Raw genomic sequence first — 15,735 nt, 5'->3', positions numbered from 1 at the left:
GCTGCTATGCCTCCCCCCAATGTTTTTAGCTGTTCCAACTTTTACTCCAATAAATTTTGTGTCCACTCCTTAGAAACTTCTTTGAAAGTGATAGCTTTGACTTCCCTAGCAAGGGGAGAGGGAGTGGCGCCTACTCCCTTATCCCAGTTCTAGAGAACCCAAAAACCTCACCTTATGTATCAAATCTTGGAAAATATTCCAATTTGCCTAAATGCCAAATAGTAAAATGAATTCCGACTTTTCTTTAGCATCAAATTAGGAGTGACACTTTTCAAAGATGACCAGAATGCATTCAGTTGCCTTTTAGTTGCATTCTGTTACACAAAACTTTTCTCTTTTAAGTGAGGCAGGAAATAGTTAAATGTTAATCTACCTGCCTCTTTGTTCTGAGGGAAAAGATTCTCTCCCCCTCCCATCAACCTCTCCTCACTCCACTTGGCCAGAGTGGAATGAAGAGGAGATTTTCAAACTTTTAAAGATCTTAAAACTTCTGTTCACACTTTTCAATAGCAACTAACTTATACCTATCTTAACTTCCTACCCATGTTCCTTTCTTTGCTACATGCTTAAACTTTCTTGCTTTTACTACTGTCTACTCTTCCTGTTGGACTTTGATTAAAGCCCCTTTAAAATCATATACATACTTTATTTCTTTCTAATTCCAACCTAACATTTCTCCTATACTCTTTCACTTGCATTTACCATCATATAACCTAAACAAGACAATATTTTGCTCTCTTTCTCTCCCTTTCCAGCCTGCACTCAGCAGCAGGGGAAAGAAGGAGGGAAAGAGATACAGCATTTCAAAGGAATGTCCTGCAGTTGCAGCCAATGGTACAGAACTTTTCTAAATTAAATTTGGTCACAGACTCCCCATATCCAGAGGCCCGTTTCTGGAAGTCTGTGAAGTTGTCCAAAAGGCATTTCAAAGGAGTACATGGGCCGGCTGTGGATGACCCTTGGCCCATAATGGACCTGATGACTGGATAGGACAAACAAAGACACAGAAGGGACAGAACACAGCAGAAACACAAGATACGACACGTAACAGTTCTGTGCACAGTACCAATCGCTCAAAACATGTACCACTCATTCTAAACAAGCAACTAAGTGGGACTCGAACCCACAATTTAATTGCTCAGACCAGAGTAATTAAGTGGGACTCGAACCCACAATTTAATCACCTAAACCAGAAAGAGTAATTAGGTGGGACTTAAGGTGTTATCTATCTGCTTCTTAAAAGTGATCGGGCCTCCGGCAAGGTTGAAGGGAGGAGGACGGCTTCCTTCCGCCCATTCGGCAGCCCAGGCGGCCGCCTCCCATGTAGGGACTTCCCCTTTTTTTTTTTCTGGGCGACGCCCTGTAGGCGTGGAAGTCATGCACTTCCTCTTTTCTAATTTTTGCTGCGCCACTGACTCCTCCTTTCCGGGTTCTTGTTCCCAGCGAACAGCGCGCGGAGCCAGCTCCTTCACAGTCGCCATCTTCCCCGCTTTCTAACCCCCTCTCCACTTCTCTCAACTCCTCCCACGGATATTGAGGGGATCGGCTAGTTGATTCCTCCTCCGACTCCTCACCAGAGGAGCCTGCTAAGGATGTCCCAACCTGAGTACTCACCGGGCAGGACAGGGGCAAGGGTTTTGGGTTGAGTACCGAGTCCACCATTCTATAAACGGTGAAATCGGTTGGGGTTAATGACCCCGGGTTTGTTCCCTCATATGAAGCCATTTGTTGTCCCACCACGGCCCATCGGCCTGGCTGCACCCCCGCATGTTGTATCCAGGGGCAGATGGTCCATATTTTTTCTACAAACTGGCGGCACGTTCTTATCGGTATCTTTACGCCGCCCTTCGCGCACACTTTGTAAAGCTGCGCGGCAATAACTCCTTTCTCCTCGGGCAAAATTGCGGGGACACTTCCTGCCCCTCCCATCTTCTCAAAGGTACTCTTTACCAATGAGGCTGTCTGGAGAGCTAGTTACAGCCCAGACGGTCTTCTCGGACCCTACCCCCACGTTGGGCGCCAGTTGTGGTGGGCTATTGATATCCCGTCCTCTTACTTACCCATGGTAAGTCTTCGGTGGTCATCACCAGCCTCCTAGGAGGAATTACCAGACAGAGCACCCGAGGTTTGCAGGAGTTGTTTATTCAGGCTCAGCTACATCGCGACTGCCTCAAACTTCCGTATCAGAACAACTTATAGATACACATAGCCAATCATCTTCCACAGCTCTATTCATTACCTTTTAAGGTCATACATCAAGCAAGCAGGCACTAGCCCATATACCATTACTTCCTGGCCCCCAACATCGTATGATTTCTTAAATTACAACATTTCAGAATATCATAATGATACTCTGACATGGTCAGAGTACTTCATCCACTATCATTTTCTTGTTCCTCTGACAGTATAATTCTTAATTTAACAGCATTTAGAGTATAAGAAACTGCTTCTATTATAACATTCATAATACCAATGTTTACCAGTAACAATATCAGAAACAATTATGATGTACCTAAATTTAAACTTCTAACCAAAATCAAGTAATTACCAATCTGGTGATCTTAATTTAGTAATTTCCAAGTTGCTTTGCACAGAAAATCGTTCATCCCATAGCCATTGACACAAACCTCACACCTAGGAAAGGTTTCACTTAAGACTGACAAACATAATAATTATAAAATGAGCCTTCAAGTATGGAAATTTCCTAAAACTAATTTGGTGTTAAAATGCTCCTAATATAAATTTTCCAAGGCATTGTATATTCACATACATCCAGGTTAAGATATATATATATATATATATATATGTATATATATATGTATATATATATATATATATATATACTTAGATGACTCAACAGCTTCAGAATAGTAATAAGAAAATTGTTTTTAACCTCAGAGTTCATAATTTTTCCAAATTACATAATTTAGCCAAAATTTTAAGTGAAATATCAACATTATTATTGCCTGTTTGTAACCCAAATATAAGTTTAAATTAACAAATTTTATAACATAAAAACCCAATACACATGCAGTACGAAATTCAGATTTTTTTCTAAATAGCTGTAAACTTTAAAAATGTTTCTTAAGTTCACTTAGCTAAATAGACTTTTAGAAACACAATACAGTCTCAGAAAGATGGCAACAAAATAACAATAAATATCAAATGACATACAATAATTGATTTTATCAATTCTGGCATGGATTCAAAGTTAGAGAGATACCAACATATGCTAGTCATTGTATTTTACAATCAAGTGTTTCACAAACGCTATTAATTTTCCTTTTACAAATTCAAGGAACAAGTCAAGGTGAGATAGCAAAAAATTTCTTTCTTTAAGCAATCCAAATATCCTAAAAAAACTTCTGGTTTTTTTCAAGCAATCTCAATATCCCATTTCCAATTTCTTAATGATTAATTCTCAGAATTTGCAAAGATAATTTGGAAAGAAATTGTAAATTTCCCAAATTAAAAATTTCAAATTATTACAACAACAGGGAGAATTTTGGTAGACCTTTTGAAAGTGAGCTTTGAATCTGCCAATCTCAAGGCTCCACACTTAATTGGCTTTAATTGGTCAGGCAGGAGATCTAGCCTGCCTGCTTCTTTGTTGGGAGGGGAGGGATTCAAAAAGAGGGGCCCACCTCTCACCTTCCCAATGCTCGCTGAGGAGGGGAAGGACCAGCACAGTAAAAAGTTTTGCCCCCCCCACGCCCCTTTTGAGTTTTTGGAGGACTCTGGAGAGTCTCAAAATACCCCTCTCCTTTTCTTTCTTTCTCCAAAGGGGAGATAAGGAGAGAGTTGGAAGTCCAACAGTTTCCCTGTGTAATGCCAAGCAAAGGCAACTTCCCAAGGTTCAAAAAACCTTTTGAGCAATTTCTACCAGCTGGGATATAACTATGCCCTCAAAACCCTCCTGTTTCTGGAGTTTGTTCCCTGACAGGAGGGATGGCTGAAGCAGAAGAGGGTTCTTCTGGGGACTGATTTGCCCCAGTGCAGGTGTGTATGTGTGTGGGGGGGGGGGGGGGGAAAGGGGACTGGGGGAGGTTGGAAGCCCCGAGGAATTAGGAGAAGAGGTGGAGGGAGGGGATCCAGGGTTGTAAGGTGGTGGGAAATTATTTTTAGGAGTATCTGAGATTGGGTGGGCCACAAGGATTTGGATAACCCTTTGGAAAGAACAGTTCCTAAGCCAGGGAGGGGAATAGGTGATGAGATCTACCCAGACATCAATATAAGGGAACTGATCTGGATATCCTGGATTCCCTGTGACTATCCGACACACTGATTGGATAATTTTCTTGTTGAAACTTCCCTGAGGGGGCCAGCCCGCCCCAAACATGGGTCACTCATACACGAAATAAGAAATGAGTTTTCTCTTCTTCAAGGGGACCCCATAATCTGCCTGGTCCTGATAGGCTACTCTAAGATGGCTTAGTATGCAACCCAGGGGAGTTTTTGATATACTGGCTGAACATCCCATGTTCTAGGATGAAAAGACAGACAAACAGTATAGTCTTATAAACAAATATGTCTTCCCAGTGGAAATCAGAAAAGCTACCTTGGAGGTGCTCGTCTGATAGCCACTGAATACCTGCTTTGCAGAATAAAAATGGGGAGGCTTTAAGCAAATGAGCTCAAGACAAAACTTCACAAGAACAGACAATAGTCCCTAGCTGCTTGCTTCCTCTTCCCCCCCCCCCCCAGATACTGAACAGGAAGCAAATGAGCTCAAGCGAGCACAGGACACACAAAAAACTCACAAACAACCAGAATACTGACAGTTGAGAGGCTTTGGCATCCCAAAGTTTCGCCGGGGAGGAGATGCCCCCTGCACAAATGGCTAGGTCTAGCCCTCCACCCTCCAGAACAGAACCAGAACAGATTTTTAACCAGAACAGATTTTTACTCACCCCCAAACTGGAGGTCCTGGATACACAAAAGTTCAAATGAGGAGCCAGTAGAAGTCGGGAGGCAGGTACAATCTTTCCCTCCTCAAGACCTGGGGCCCTGGAACATCATCAGGTGCTAGCCCCCCTAGGAATCTGGGTGAGCAGATGTCTACCCCTGAGGCCTAGAACTCTTCCTATTAGGCAAAATCTCTCTGGCTCCCCACGAAGTGGCCAGGGCTGCTTCCTCCCTACCCCTCTCCTTTTCTTTCTTTCTCCAAAGGGGAGATAAGGAGAGAGTTGGAAGTCCAACAGTTTCCCTGTGTAATGCCAAGCAAAGGCAACTTCCCAAGGTTCAAAATACCAGCATAGGTGCTCTCCATTTTATTCAGTGACAAATTAAGAACAGAGAGAATCAAAATTTAGCATAATTCAAAATACAGCATTTACCAAGTGTAATTCAATAATCTCCAAGTACTACCCCACTCCTGGACATTATATTCATTTAATCAGTCACAAACTCCCTCTTCTAAATACCACTCCACCCCTAGGCTGTACATTCATTTAGTCCATCACAAAGCCCCTCTTCTCAAATGGAGATTAGTTTCCAATCATAAGTAAAGTACATTCATTTGTTCAATAACAGAGCACAAAAAGGTCAAAAGTTCCCCACCCTTGGATCACAAATTGAATCTACCCCAGAGTTACAACAAGCTTAAGCACAGCATTTAATACCCAAAGAGAGGTCTTTTCTTCATCTTGACCCAAGGCAAGTTCTCAATAATCTTTGTTCCTGGGGAGACAAAGCTTAGCAAGGCCACAAGATACATTGCCAGTCTCTTCATTAATTCATTCTCTGTCTGCAGAACAGTCCTAGGACCCCTCAAAACATTAGCAAAACCCTCTTCCAGGATTTCTGTAAACATACAACAAGAAAATCCTTCTTCAGGGCTTTTGAACCAACAGCAAGGTTTCAGACCCTCTGCAACAACAGCACTGTCCTTCACCAGTGGACAGTATTCACTCTCTGTCTGCAGAACAGTCTCAGGAGCTCTGAACCAAAAGCAAGGTTTCAAGACCTCTGCAACAACAGGACTGTCTTTCACCAGTGGACAAATCTGGCAAAACAACATCAAAACAGACAAAGTACCAGCATAACAGCCATGTCTCCTCAGTCCTTGGCAGCTCTGGGTGGCAGCTCTTAAAAGTCCTGGGCAATTCAAAGTGGCCCTCAGCAATCCTCTCAGTCTCTCTCTGCCTCCAAGGTGCTGCTTCCAAAAAGTTCTTCTGCCTCTCTCTTTTCTTGTGTCTCTCTAAATTTTACGTCACCAGCTCCTCCTAGTTCAGCCCTCTCTTTTCACGTCAACAAGTCCATCCCACAAGTGGGATTGACAAGCTCTGGGTTTTAGCACAATCAAACCAAAAACCAAGCCAATACAGGGGGATCTTCAAATTCCATCACTATTACACCCTGGCCAATTTTTGACCACAGAAGTTGTTAGTTACAGACAAACAGAAAGGCAAGCACACAAACACAACGGACAGATAACCACTCACCTCTGGAGGCTGACACAGAGATCTGGGTCCAAAGAGCCGAAATGTGATCTGATCGATGCCAGGGGATGGTCTGGACTTTCTCAGCCTTGAGTTCTGAGCTCTGAGAAAATTTCAGATGCCGGCTGCTCAAGGAAGTCAAAGCTGAGGGGCCTTCATCCCCTGAGGCCCAGCAAAGATCTTGGGCCTTGGACAGCAACATAGAATGCTGTCAAATCTCGATGGGGCCTCCAAATGTAGTACATTATCTTGATTAATGTGAACATGACCCAAGTAATAATTTTAGAATAGACCCTTTATTAAAAATGCCATGTGGCTGATCAGGCCACCACCCATGTCTCAGGTACAGCAATAGCAGTAGCAGCCAGCAACAGCCCCAATCTGGGCAGAACCTTAGCTTATAAAGGGGGGCCTTACCCAATCAGTGATTGGTCATTACACACCTTGAAACTCCCCCAGAAGCCAGCCTACTTCTATGCAGGTAAGCTGACTGGGGAAAGGGCAGAGCTGACCTGGCAGTCTGCTCACTTCCTTGAGGGGGGGGGGGGGGGGGGGGGGGGGAAGCCAGGCACAGCAGTCTGAAGTTCAGGCAGAATCATAGCCACTTTGGGGTACTATCCTGGGTAAGACCCTACATATGAATTGTCTTATGCTCCTCTTGGGGACATGTAGAGGCTGATGGGGGAAGGATGCTGAGTAGGCACTCAAGTATTAGAATTTTGTAGTGATAGGCCTTTACCTTGTTAGGGATTCAGTCTTCTGTGGAATTAGTTATAATTATTCTGCTTCTGAGGCATATTAACATTTACGGGAGTTGGAGGGTTTTTGAAGAGGTTTAGAGAAAAGTGACTAATTTGTGTCTTACTAGTCATGCCCTTTAGACTTAATTTCATTCAGCTGGTAGGGGTGTGTATACAAATGATAAAAGAGAACATTCCCTTTTGTGTCTATGGTTGCAAAAGTGCAAGTTGAATAACGAAGCTGTGTGTGGGGAGTGTGGTGGGGAGAAAATGAAAATCACCAATAAGTGATCTACCCAAAAGATCTTGAAGCCTAAAATTATGACAAGCTCCTATCCTTCCATGACCACCTCCATTTCATTCCTAAACTTGATCTTTTTCTTAACTGCAGCTTCCACCCCATTCTTGTTTCATTTTCTTTCCTTCAGTGACTTTGCCCCATGATGAAGTAGTTCAACAAGGTGTTCTTTTCCACCTCTGAAACTTTTGATCTTTCTCCTTTTATTTTTCATATACTACTCATTGCCAGCCTTATGTCATTCTCATCATCTGCTTCCCTACTCCCAAACTGCTGAACATCACTGAAGCAAGTCATTGAATTGTGACAATGTGTCCATTGCAGATTCATATTATTTAACTTCAAATGGGCCTTCTTGGCAGTCATTTTATTAACTTTTGATTGACTTCCTATCACAACCCCCACAATGACAGTTCCAAACCTCCTCCACTTTTATGAAACCCCCAATTCTACTCCCACCACTCTCTAAGCAGATAACCTATTTTACTGAAAAGATTGAGGCCATCTGTAATGAGCTCTCTTTTCCCTCCTCTGTTTCTATACCTTCTCTACATCTATACCCATTCTTCCCTCATTTGCTCATCTCAGAAAAAGAAGTGGCCCTGACCTTTGCCCTTGCCATGGCTAATCCTTCCATTTTTACCCCCAATCTCATCCCCCTCCTATATCCTTTGGGAGCTTGCCAAACAATAATTCCCTTTCTCATCGATTAATCTTTGTTCTTTCCCTAACAGTTCTTTCCTAGTGCCTATAAATATAATTAGGTTTTCCCATCCTTAAAAAACCTTCGCTTGACTGCAAAAACTCTGACTTCTTACACTACCACTCTGCTAAAACTAATGGCTTTTTTTTTCTCAACTCCCTCCTTTCTTTGACCTTTCTCAAATTTTGAGAATGATCATCACCTCTTCCTGGATACTCTCACTTCTCTTGACTTTTATAACACTACTAAAAAGTAGTGTTTTTCTTTTACCTGTCAAACTGCTCTTTCTCCTATTTTACTGGTTCCTCACCATCTCCTGTCCCTGAGTGTAAGTGTTCCCCATGACCTTGTTCTGGAACCTTCGCTCTCTGTCTCTCTCTCTCTCTTTTTCTCTCTCTCTTCTCTCGTTACTCTCTCTTTGCTGTTCTTATCAACTCCTATGAATACAGTTATTTCTTCTGCTCCATATCCAACCTTACTTCCTTCTCTGTATGCTAGTCCCACGTCCCCAGCCGCCTCCTGGATGCCTCTACCTGAATGCTTTATTAGTAAGTCAAACTCAACAAATACAAAATTAAACACATCATCTCCCCTGCCTTCTGCCTTACCTATTTCTATAGGTGATATCACTATCCTCCCAGATACCTCAAAATAATCTCTGCTTTTTTTTAGGGCAATTGGGGTTAAGTGACTTGCCCAAGGTCACACAGTTAGTTTTTGTGTTAAGTGTCTGAGGCCGAATTTGAACTCAGGTCCTCCTGACTCTAGGGCTGGCGCTCTATTCACTGAACCACTTAGCTGCCCCATAATCTTTGCTTCTTCATTTTAACTCATTCCTCACATCCATCTCATTGCCAGGTTCTAATAATTCTCCTTCTACAATTTCTCTCCCATATCCTCTTTTCTTTACTGATATGGTCACTGCTCTAGATTAAGCCCCCATCAACACTTACCTGAATTGTTCTGCAGTCCTCCAGTCTCTGGCCTTTTCCAATCTAGTCTTTACACAACTGTCAAAATAATCTTCCAGTTTTATAGATCTGATGATGTCACTCCCTACTCAAAAATCTTCAGTAGAGGGGCGGCTAGGTGGCAAAGTGAATAGAGCACCGGCCCTGGAATCAGGAGGACCTGAGTTCAAATCTGGCCTCAGACACTTAACACATACTAGCTGTGTGACCTTGGGTAAGTTACTTAACCCCAATTGCCCTGCCTTCCCCCCTCCAAAAAGCAAAAAATAAAATTAAAAAAAATCTTCAATAACTCCCTGGTGCCTCTATAATAAAATAAAAACTCATTCTGAGTTTTTAAGCTATTTATAATTTGACTTCAAAAGACCTTTCCAGTTTAATGTCACTTTACTTCCTGTTATGTATTGCATTTTCTAACCAAACTAGACTGTAACATGTTTCCTCATTTCTATATGTCATTTCCAGATTCTTTACATTAATTCAGGCCATCCTTCATGCTCAGAGCACACTTCTTCCTAAGCTTTGTCATTAAGAATTCTCTTCCTTTAAGGCTTAGGTCAGGTGCCACTTCATTGGTAAAGTCATCTGGAAGCTATTCTCTCATTTCTCAGATTTCCTTAGAGTACTTTATCTCCTGCTTTAGGTTTGAGATTTCAAAGAATAGAAGAAAAATACTATGAACTTAAAGGTTTATTGAGTAATATGGAAGGCATGTGGACATATTCACTCATACAGAAAAAAATATATAAGGAAATGCACAATCTTTGGTACATCTCACTGCCATCTGCTGCTTTTTTTTTTTTTAATATGGTCGGGGAAATGAAGCTGCATCTATTATTGTTTCTAAAAGATTAGTTCTATCCAGACAATAATGTGCTGACCACTGGGTGACCCACATTTGATAGAGGTCATGTGGTTTTATAATGAGGCACACAAAAGGAGCTATTGCCTCCTTCAGCCACAGTAATCTATGCCAAGCTGATAAGGCTAACCACAGGAATGGTAGAATTCCTTTACAGTCACTGGGACTGTACTCAGACATTTGTTAGTCACTCCAGCTGTTCCTGTCTTCAAGTCACACTAATCCCTACTGGAAAGGGCTTGGTCTAACTGACCCGCATCATCTTCTTTGTGCTTCTCCCTATGCATTGTACAGGTCTGTATACGTGTTGTATCCCATTCCATCCCCTACCCAGAAAGTAAGTAAGCTCTTTGAGACCAGGGATTTTGTTTTCTTTCTTAAAAAAAATTACACAGCATCTGGTATGTATAAAGTAAATGTTTAATAAATGTTTGTCAAATTAAATTAATTTGATATTGAAATATATTTTTAAAGGGAAGCAACCACCACAAAGATAGCAAGTGCCATTATTAAGTAATGTATATGTAACTATCCTTTTAAAAAAGGGAGATGTTCAGCCCCCCTCCCAAGCAGAATGAGTTTTAGCTTGTGTCTCAAGTTAAGGCAATATCAGGGTTTGGGGACTGTGAGAGAGTGAGCAAAGATGAGCGGGAAAAGAACGGGGGAGGAACAAGGATCTTCCTTGCCTAGTGGAATGTCCAGTGAAGATCAAAGCAGCTTTAACAGTGGCAGGCTGAGGCCACCAACTGAGAAGCCTTTTTCTTCCTAGGCCATGGGAGATGTATAAAGACTGGTTCCTGTAGTGGTGGCCTTGTTGTGGTTCTATGGTGGGAGAAATTCTGGTCAGGGCACCCATAGTAAATGTGAAAGAATGGAACTCTCTCCAACTCCCTACCCTTCCCTCTCTACTTGTTTGTTCATTAACACATTGGTTTGCAATTGGTTTTCTCTTCATGAGTCAAACAAGGGCTTCTTGACCTGGTGTTCAGGAATAGATTTCAAGGGTTTCATGAACTTCCATGAGGAAAAAAAAATACATCTTCATTTTCACCAACTGAAATTTAGCATTTCCTTCATTTATGTCAAAGCATTATTCTGAAAATGGCTTCACCTTTTACTAAAAGGGACCACAGTGGATGAAGAACCTTTGAGTTAAACCATTTTCTTTATACTAATTTTTGTTGTTTTTCTCTATGGAAGTGTGGTTTACCCAGACCCATATAATTCCTTGTATCCTTTTCTTTGTAGTTTGTGTGAGGAATTGGATAGCTCTAGTGGTTTTATCCTTGTGGAAAAACAGTGATCCAGGAAGTTCTTTCCTGGTCCCTAGATGGGAACTCAAATTCCTGGTCCATTGTTAGAGAATCTCTCTCTAACTGGGGACAGATATAATGAGCCATTAACCTCATGTTTCCTTATAATGCTGTAAGCTCTCAAACCCAGAATTTTAAAAGGGAATTTCAGGCCATTCCCCTCCCTAGATGAAAAGATCCTAACTTTTATTTCTGTTGTGACTCCTAGCAGTTACACATATTTATCTTCTTGTGAATTTTCCCTTGAAAAAGTGCTGTGTGAAATGGGTCTTCTCATTTTAGGTGAATGCCTCCATTGACGACTGGAAGACTACCAAGTGGAAAGATATTAATGTTGAACAGATGGACTTTGACTGTAAGAAGTTTTCTAAAGATGTAAGGAGTTTAGACAAAGAAATGAAAACCTGGGATGCCTTTGTGGGGCTGGATAACACTGTGAAAAACATGATCACATCCCTCCGAGCTGTGACTGAGCTACAGAATCCAGCCATCAGGGACCGCCACTGGCAACAACTCATGCAGGCGACACAGGTACAACTTGAAACTTAGACTAAGAATAGTCAGTGACCGCCATTCTTTTGGTTCTATTTCCTGTTGTGAAGCCATTTGTGCCTACTAATATAATGTCTGTGATAAAAAAATTAATAATGGATAAAGCTTCTTCCCTAATAACTTATCAAAGAAAAGAGTAGGCCCCATAATCCCAGTCTCAGATGCAAGTCAATCAATTAATAAACACTTATGTTTATTATTATTAACACTTAGCACTTACTGTGTGCCAGCACTGTGCTAAGCATTGGAGATACAAAAAAAGAAGCAAAAGACAGTGGCTACCCTCAAGATGCTTACAGTCTAAAGGGAGACAACATGCAAACAAATACATTCAAAGCAAGGTATATATAATAACTGACAAAGGGGAGGTACTAGATTTAAGAGGGATGGAGGAAGCCTTCCAGTAAAAGATGGGATGTTGATTGGAACTTAAAGGAAGACAGGGAGGAACAGAGAAAGGAGAGGATTCTAGGCTTGGGGAGCAATCAGTGAAAATTCCGGGCACTTTGTGGAACATCCAGGAGGACAGGTGTCATTAGATCAAAGATATTTGGCAGCAAGTAATCTTTAAGAAGAATAGAAAGGGGAGGGAGGAAAAGTTTATAAAAGGCATTAAATGTTAAACAGAGTATAATTGTATTTGAAGCTGGAGGCAATAGGAAGCCTCTGGAGTTTATAAGTCATTTGGGGTTTGCTTGGTAAAGATACTGGAGTGGTTTGCCATTTCCTTCTCCAGCTCATTTTACAGATGAGGAAACTGAGGTAGACAGAGGTCAAGTGACTTGCTTGGGATCAGTGTCTGAATCTGGATTTGAGCTCAGGGCTTCTTGACTCCAAGTCCCAGGTTCTGTCCTTTACTGAAGCACCTACTATTTTCAAGGCACTGTGAGAAGTGTTCAGTATACAAAAAACTACAAGTCATGGTTCCTACCCTCAAAGTGTTGACAAATTAATGAAGTAATTTTTCATGGTTGATTTCTTTGAAGTATTCAAATGCTAGCAATTTCTTTAGATTGTAGATGTGATATAATGATAAAGATTGTGTCCTTGAAAATGATACACATTAATGATCTTGGAAATAACCTTTGGTCCTAGGTGAGATTTGAAATGTCAGACCAAACTACTTTGGCCGATTTACTACAGTTGAATCTGCACAGATATGAAGATGAGGTTCGTGGTATTGTAGACAAGGCTGTGAAGGAGTCTGGGATGGAAAAGGTATGATTTAACTAAATGAAGACCAAAGCTTTATAGCTCTAAGGTACCTTAGAGACCATCTAGTTAAACCCCTTCATTTAAGGATGAAGAAACTGAAGCCTACAGAAGTATAAAAGTGACCTGCACAAAATCCCGTGGGTAATGAGTCTGAGGAGGGGATTTGATCCTTAATGATCTGACTCCAAAACCAACCCATTTTCGTTGGACTAACTAAACTCCTTCCTTAAAATCAGATGATTCCAACAGTTGTACTGGAATTCAACGTCATTTCATCTGTTGCTCAGTGTTCATGTATCTTTTCAATAAGCTGAAGTTAAACCATACCTTATTTTACCCACCCAATTAGAGAAACACTTAGAAAACCTCACCAACAGTTACAATTTCAGACAAAATTTTTCTTTTTAAATCACTTTTAAAATATCTCTTGTTTTTTACATCACTATATTTCCCCAGTATGCCTGTCAATCCCCTTCCCAGAAAATCTTCTCATATAATAAATAATATTTTGGAGGATAAAAAAGGAAAAATTCAGCATAACTCATCAACAAAGTCTGAAAATATGTGCAGTGTGCAACACTAATGAACTTCCCACCTCTGTAGAGAGAAGCAGAATTTATTTTCAAGCTACAAGGAGTAGCTCACTTCCAAGAGATATATTCCTAGGAAGTGTACAAATTGAATTTTTAAATAGATTGAATCCTATTTTCCCACTGATTTGCATTATGACTTCAGAGATACTTCATTTTCATTTCTGCTTTTCAAATTACAGTGATTCCTAATACTTCTACTTGAAGTTTTTGTCAAGTAGTCAGTGATATGTTAATATACATTTTAAAGTCATTGGAAAAATTCTTAATTAAAGGAAGCCTGAGATAAGTAAGTCTTGTAATAAAGTAAAGAAGCCTTTTATAACTTGAATAATCACTCAATTTAGATTTTCACATATTGTAGAAAAATAATTCTGCTAATGCTTGGGGTCATTGCGAAGTTTCATGTTAAAAGGAGCTAGGTATACTGATGTATATTTATTTATATTAATTAAAAGGTTTTGAGATCACTGGATAGTACCTGGTCTACCATGGAATTTGAACATGAACCCCACCCCAGAACTGGAACCATGATGCTGAAATCAGATGAAAGTCTGATTGAAACTCTGGAAGATAACCAAGTGCAACTTCAAACATTGCTGACATCCAAGTATCTTGCCCATTTTTTGAAAGAGGTGACAAGCTGGCAAAAAAAACTATCAACAGCTGACTCTGTCATTTCCATCTGGTTTGAAGTGCAGAGAACTTGGAGCCATTTAGAGAGTATCTTCATTGGGTCAGAAGACATTCGAGCTCAACTCCCGGAGGATTCACAACGTTTTGATGATATTGATCGAGATTTTAAGGTAGGCAAAAAGTTCCTGCTTGAGCATGTTAAAATAAACAAATAAACAAACAAACGAATATGGCAGGGAAGTCAGATGGGTACCTAGGATGGGTAGTCAGAAGAAAAGATGAAAATTACAAAAAGGTAAAATCAGGTTTGATGTAAGGAAAAAAAATCTTAACTTAGCAATGAGAATTGTCCCAGTATGTAGTGGCTCCCCCATCACTGGAGATCTTCACAAAATCTGGATGGTTACTTATTGGGTCTAATGTAGAGGGAATTCTTGTTGAGATATGGTTTGGATCATATGGGTTCTCAGTTCCCTTCCAAATCTGATGATCTCTGAAAACCCTTATAGAGTAGTATGATATAGAGACCTGGATTGAAGTCTTGTGTCTGCTCCTTACAGGCTGTGTGACCTTGGGCAAGTCACGCTTAACAACTCTAGGCAAAGTGTGAAAATTATTCCTTGTCTCTGTTACTGTCCATTTAAGACTTTCAGCCTTTACCAAAACACATACTAACTTAACCACAAAATAAATACCCACCATGGAGAGTAAAAAATACATAGCCTAATAAAAAGCAATATTAAAAAGTGAGAAACAGTGTGACATGATGGATAGAGAGCCAGGCTTAGAGTCAGCAAGACCTGGGTTTGGGTCCTGCTTCCAAAACATCCATACTGACCCTGTTCAAGTTACAGCTTCTCACTACCACCAGACAATTCTATGCAACTCTCAGGACAGTTAGGTGACACAGTGGATAGAGTGCCAGGCCTGAAGCTTAGGAAGACTCATCTTAGGGAGATCAAATCTGGCCTCAGACACTTACTAGCTGTGTGACCCTGGGCACCCATTGCCTCATCTGTACAATGACCTCTAGAAGGAAATGACAAACCTGCTCCAGTATCTTTGCCCAGAAAAAACCAAATGGGGTCACGAGTGTCTGAAAAATGATTGAACAACAAAAATACAATTCTAAGCTACCTAACCGTTGCTGACCTGAAGTAGTAAAGAGAGTTGCGTTGCTGGAAAGGAATGAAATCACAAGTCTAGACAAAACTATGTACAAAGATTGTGCTGCATCCTAAGTAACTGCCCAGCTTTGCTACCCCAACTCCAAAGTCCTCAGTATCTCCCAGATCAAGATAGCAGAACAAGACCTAAGTCAAGAATCTTTGACTTCTGTCCCCACAGCAGGAGGCTCTAGAATGGATTCCACATCTTCATCCAGTGGTGGAATGACCTCCTCCTTCTGGGCATTG

At 41.0% G+C, this 15,735-nt stretch overlaps 1 protein-coding gene across 1 annotated transcript in view; it reads left to right on the top strand.

Moving 5' to 3' along the window:
* The window catches only part of DNAH17 (dynein axonemal heavy chain 17), a 280,684-nt gene that overhangs the window by 70,541 nt on the left and 194,408 nt on the right, over positions 1-15,735 (top strand). The window contains exons 25-27 of the mRNA XM_069076039.1: positions 11,610-11,858; positions 12,975-13,097; positions 14,143-14,490. Of these exons, the coding sequence (XP_068932140.1) occupies positions 11,610-11,858; positions 12,975-13,097; positions 14,143-14,490 (720 nt within the window). The remainder of the gene's footprint in view (positions 1-11,609; positions 11,859-12,974; positions 13,098-14,142; positions 14,491-15,735) is intronic.

The sequence above is a fragment of the Petaurus breviceps genome, unplaced genomic scaffold (assembly GCF_028583685.1).
Source record: "Petaurus breviceps papuanus isolate PSGF00001 unplaced genomic scaffold, PetGlider_PUasm1.0 90925, whole genome shotgun sequence".
NCBI lineage: Eukaryota > Metazoa > Chordata > Mammalia > Diprotodontia > Petauridae > Petaurus > Petaurus breviceps.
Note: the sequence above shows the minus strand (reverse complement) of the source record. Positions and strands in the feature narration are given on the sequence as shown.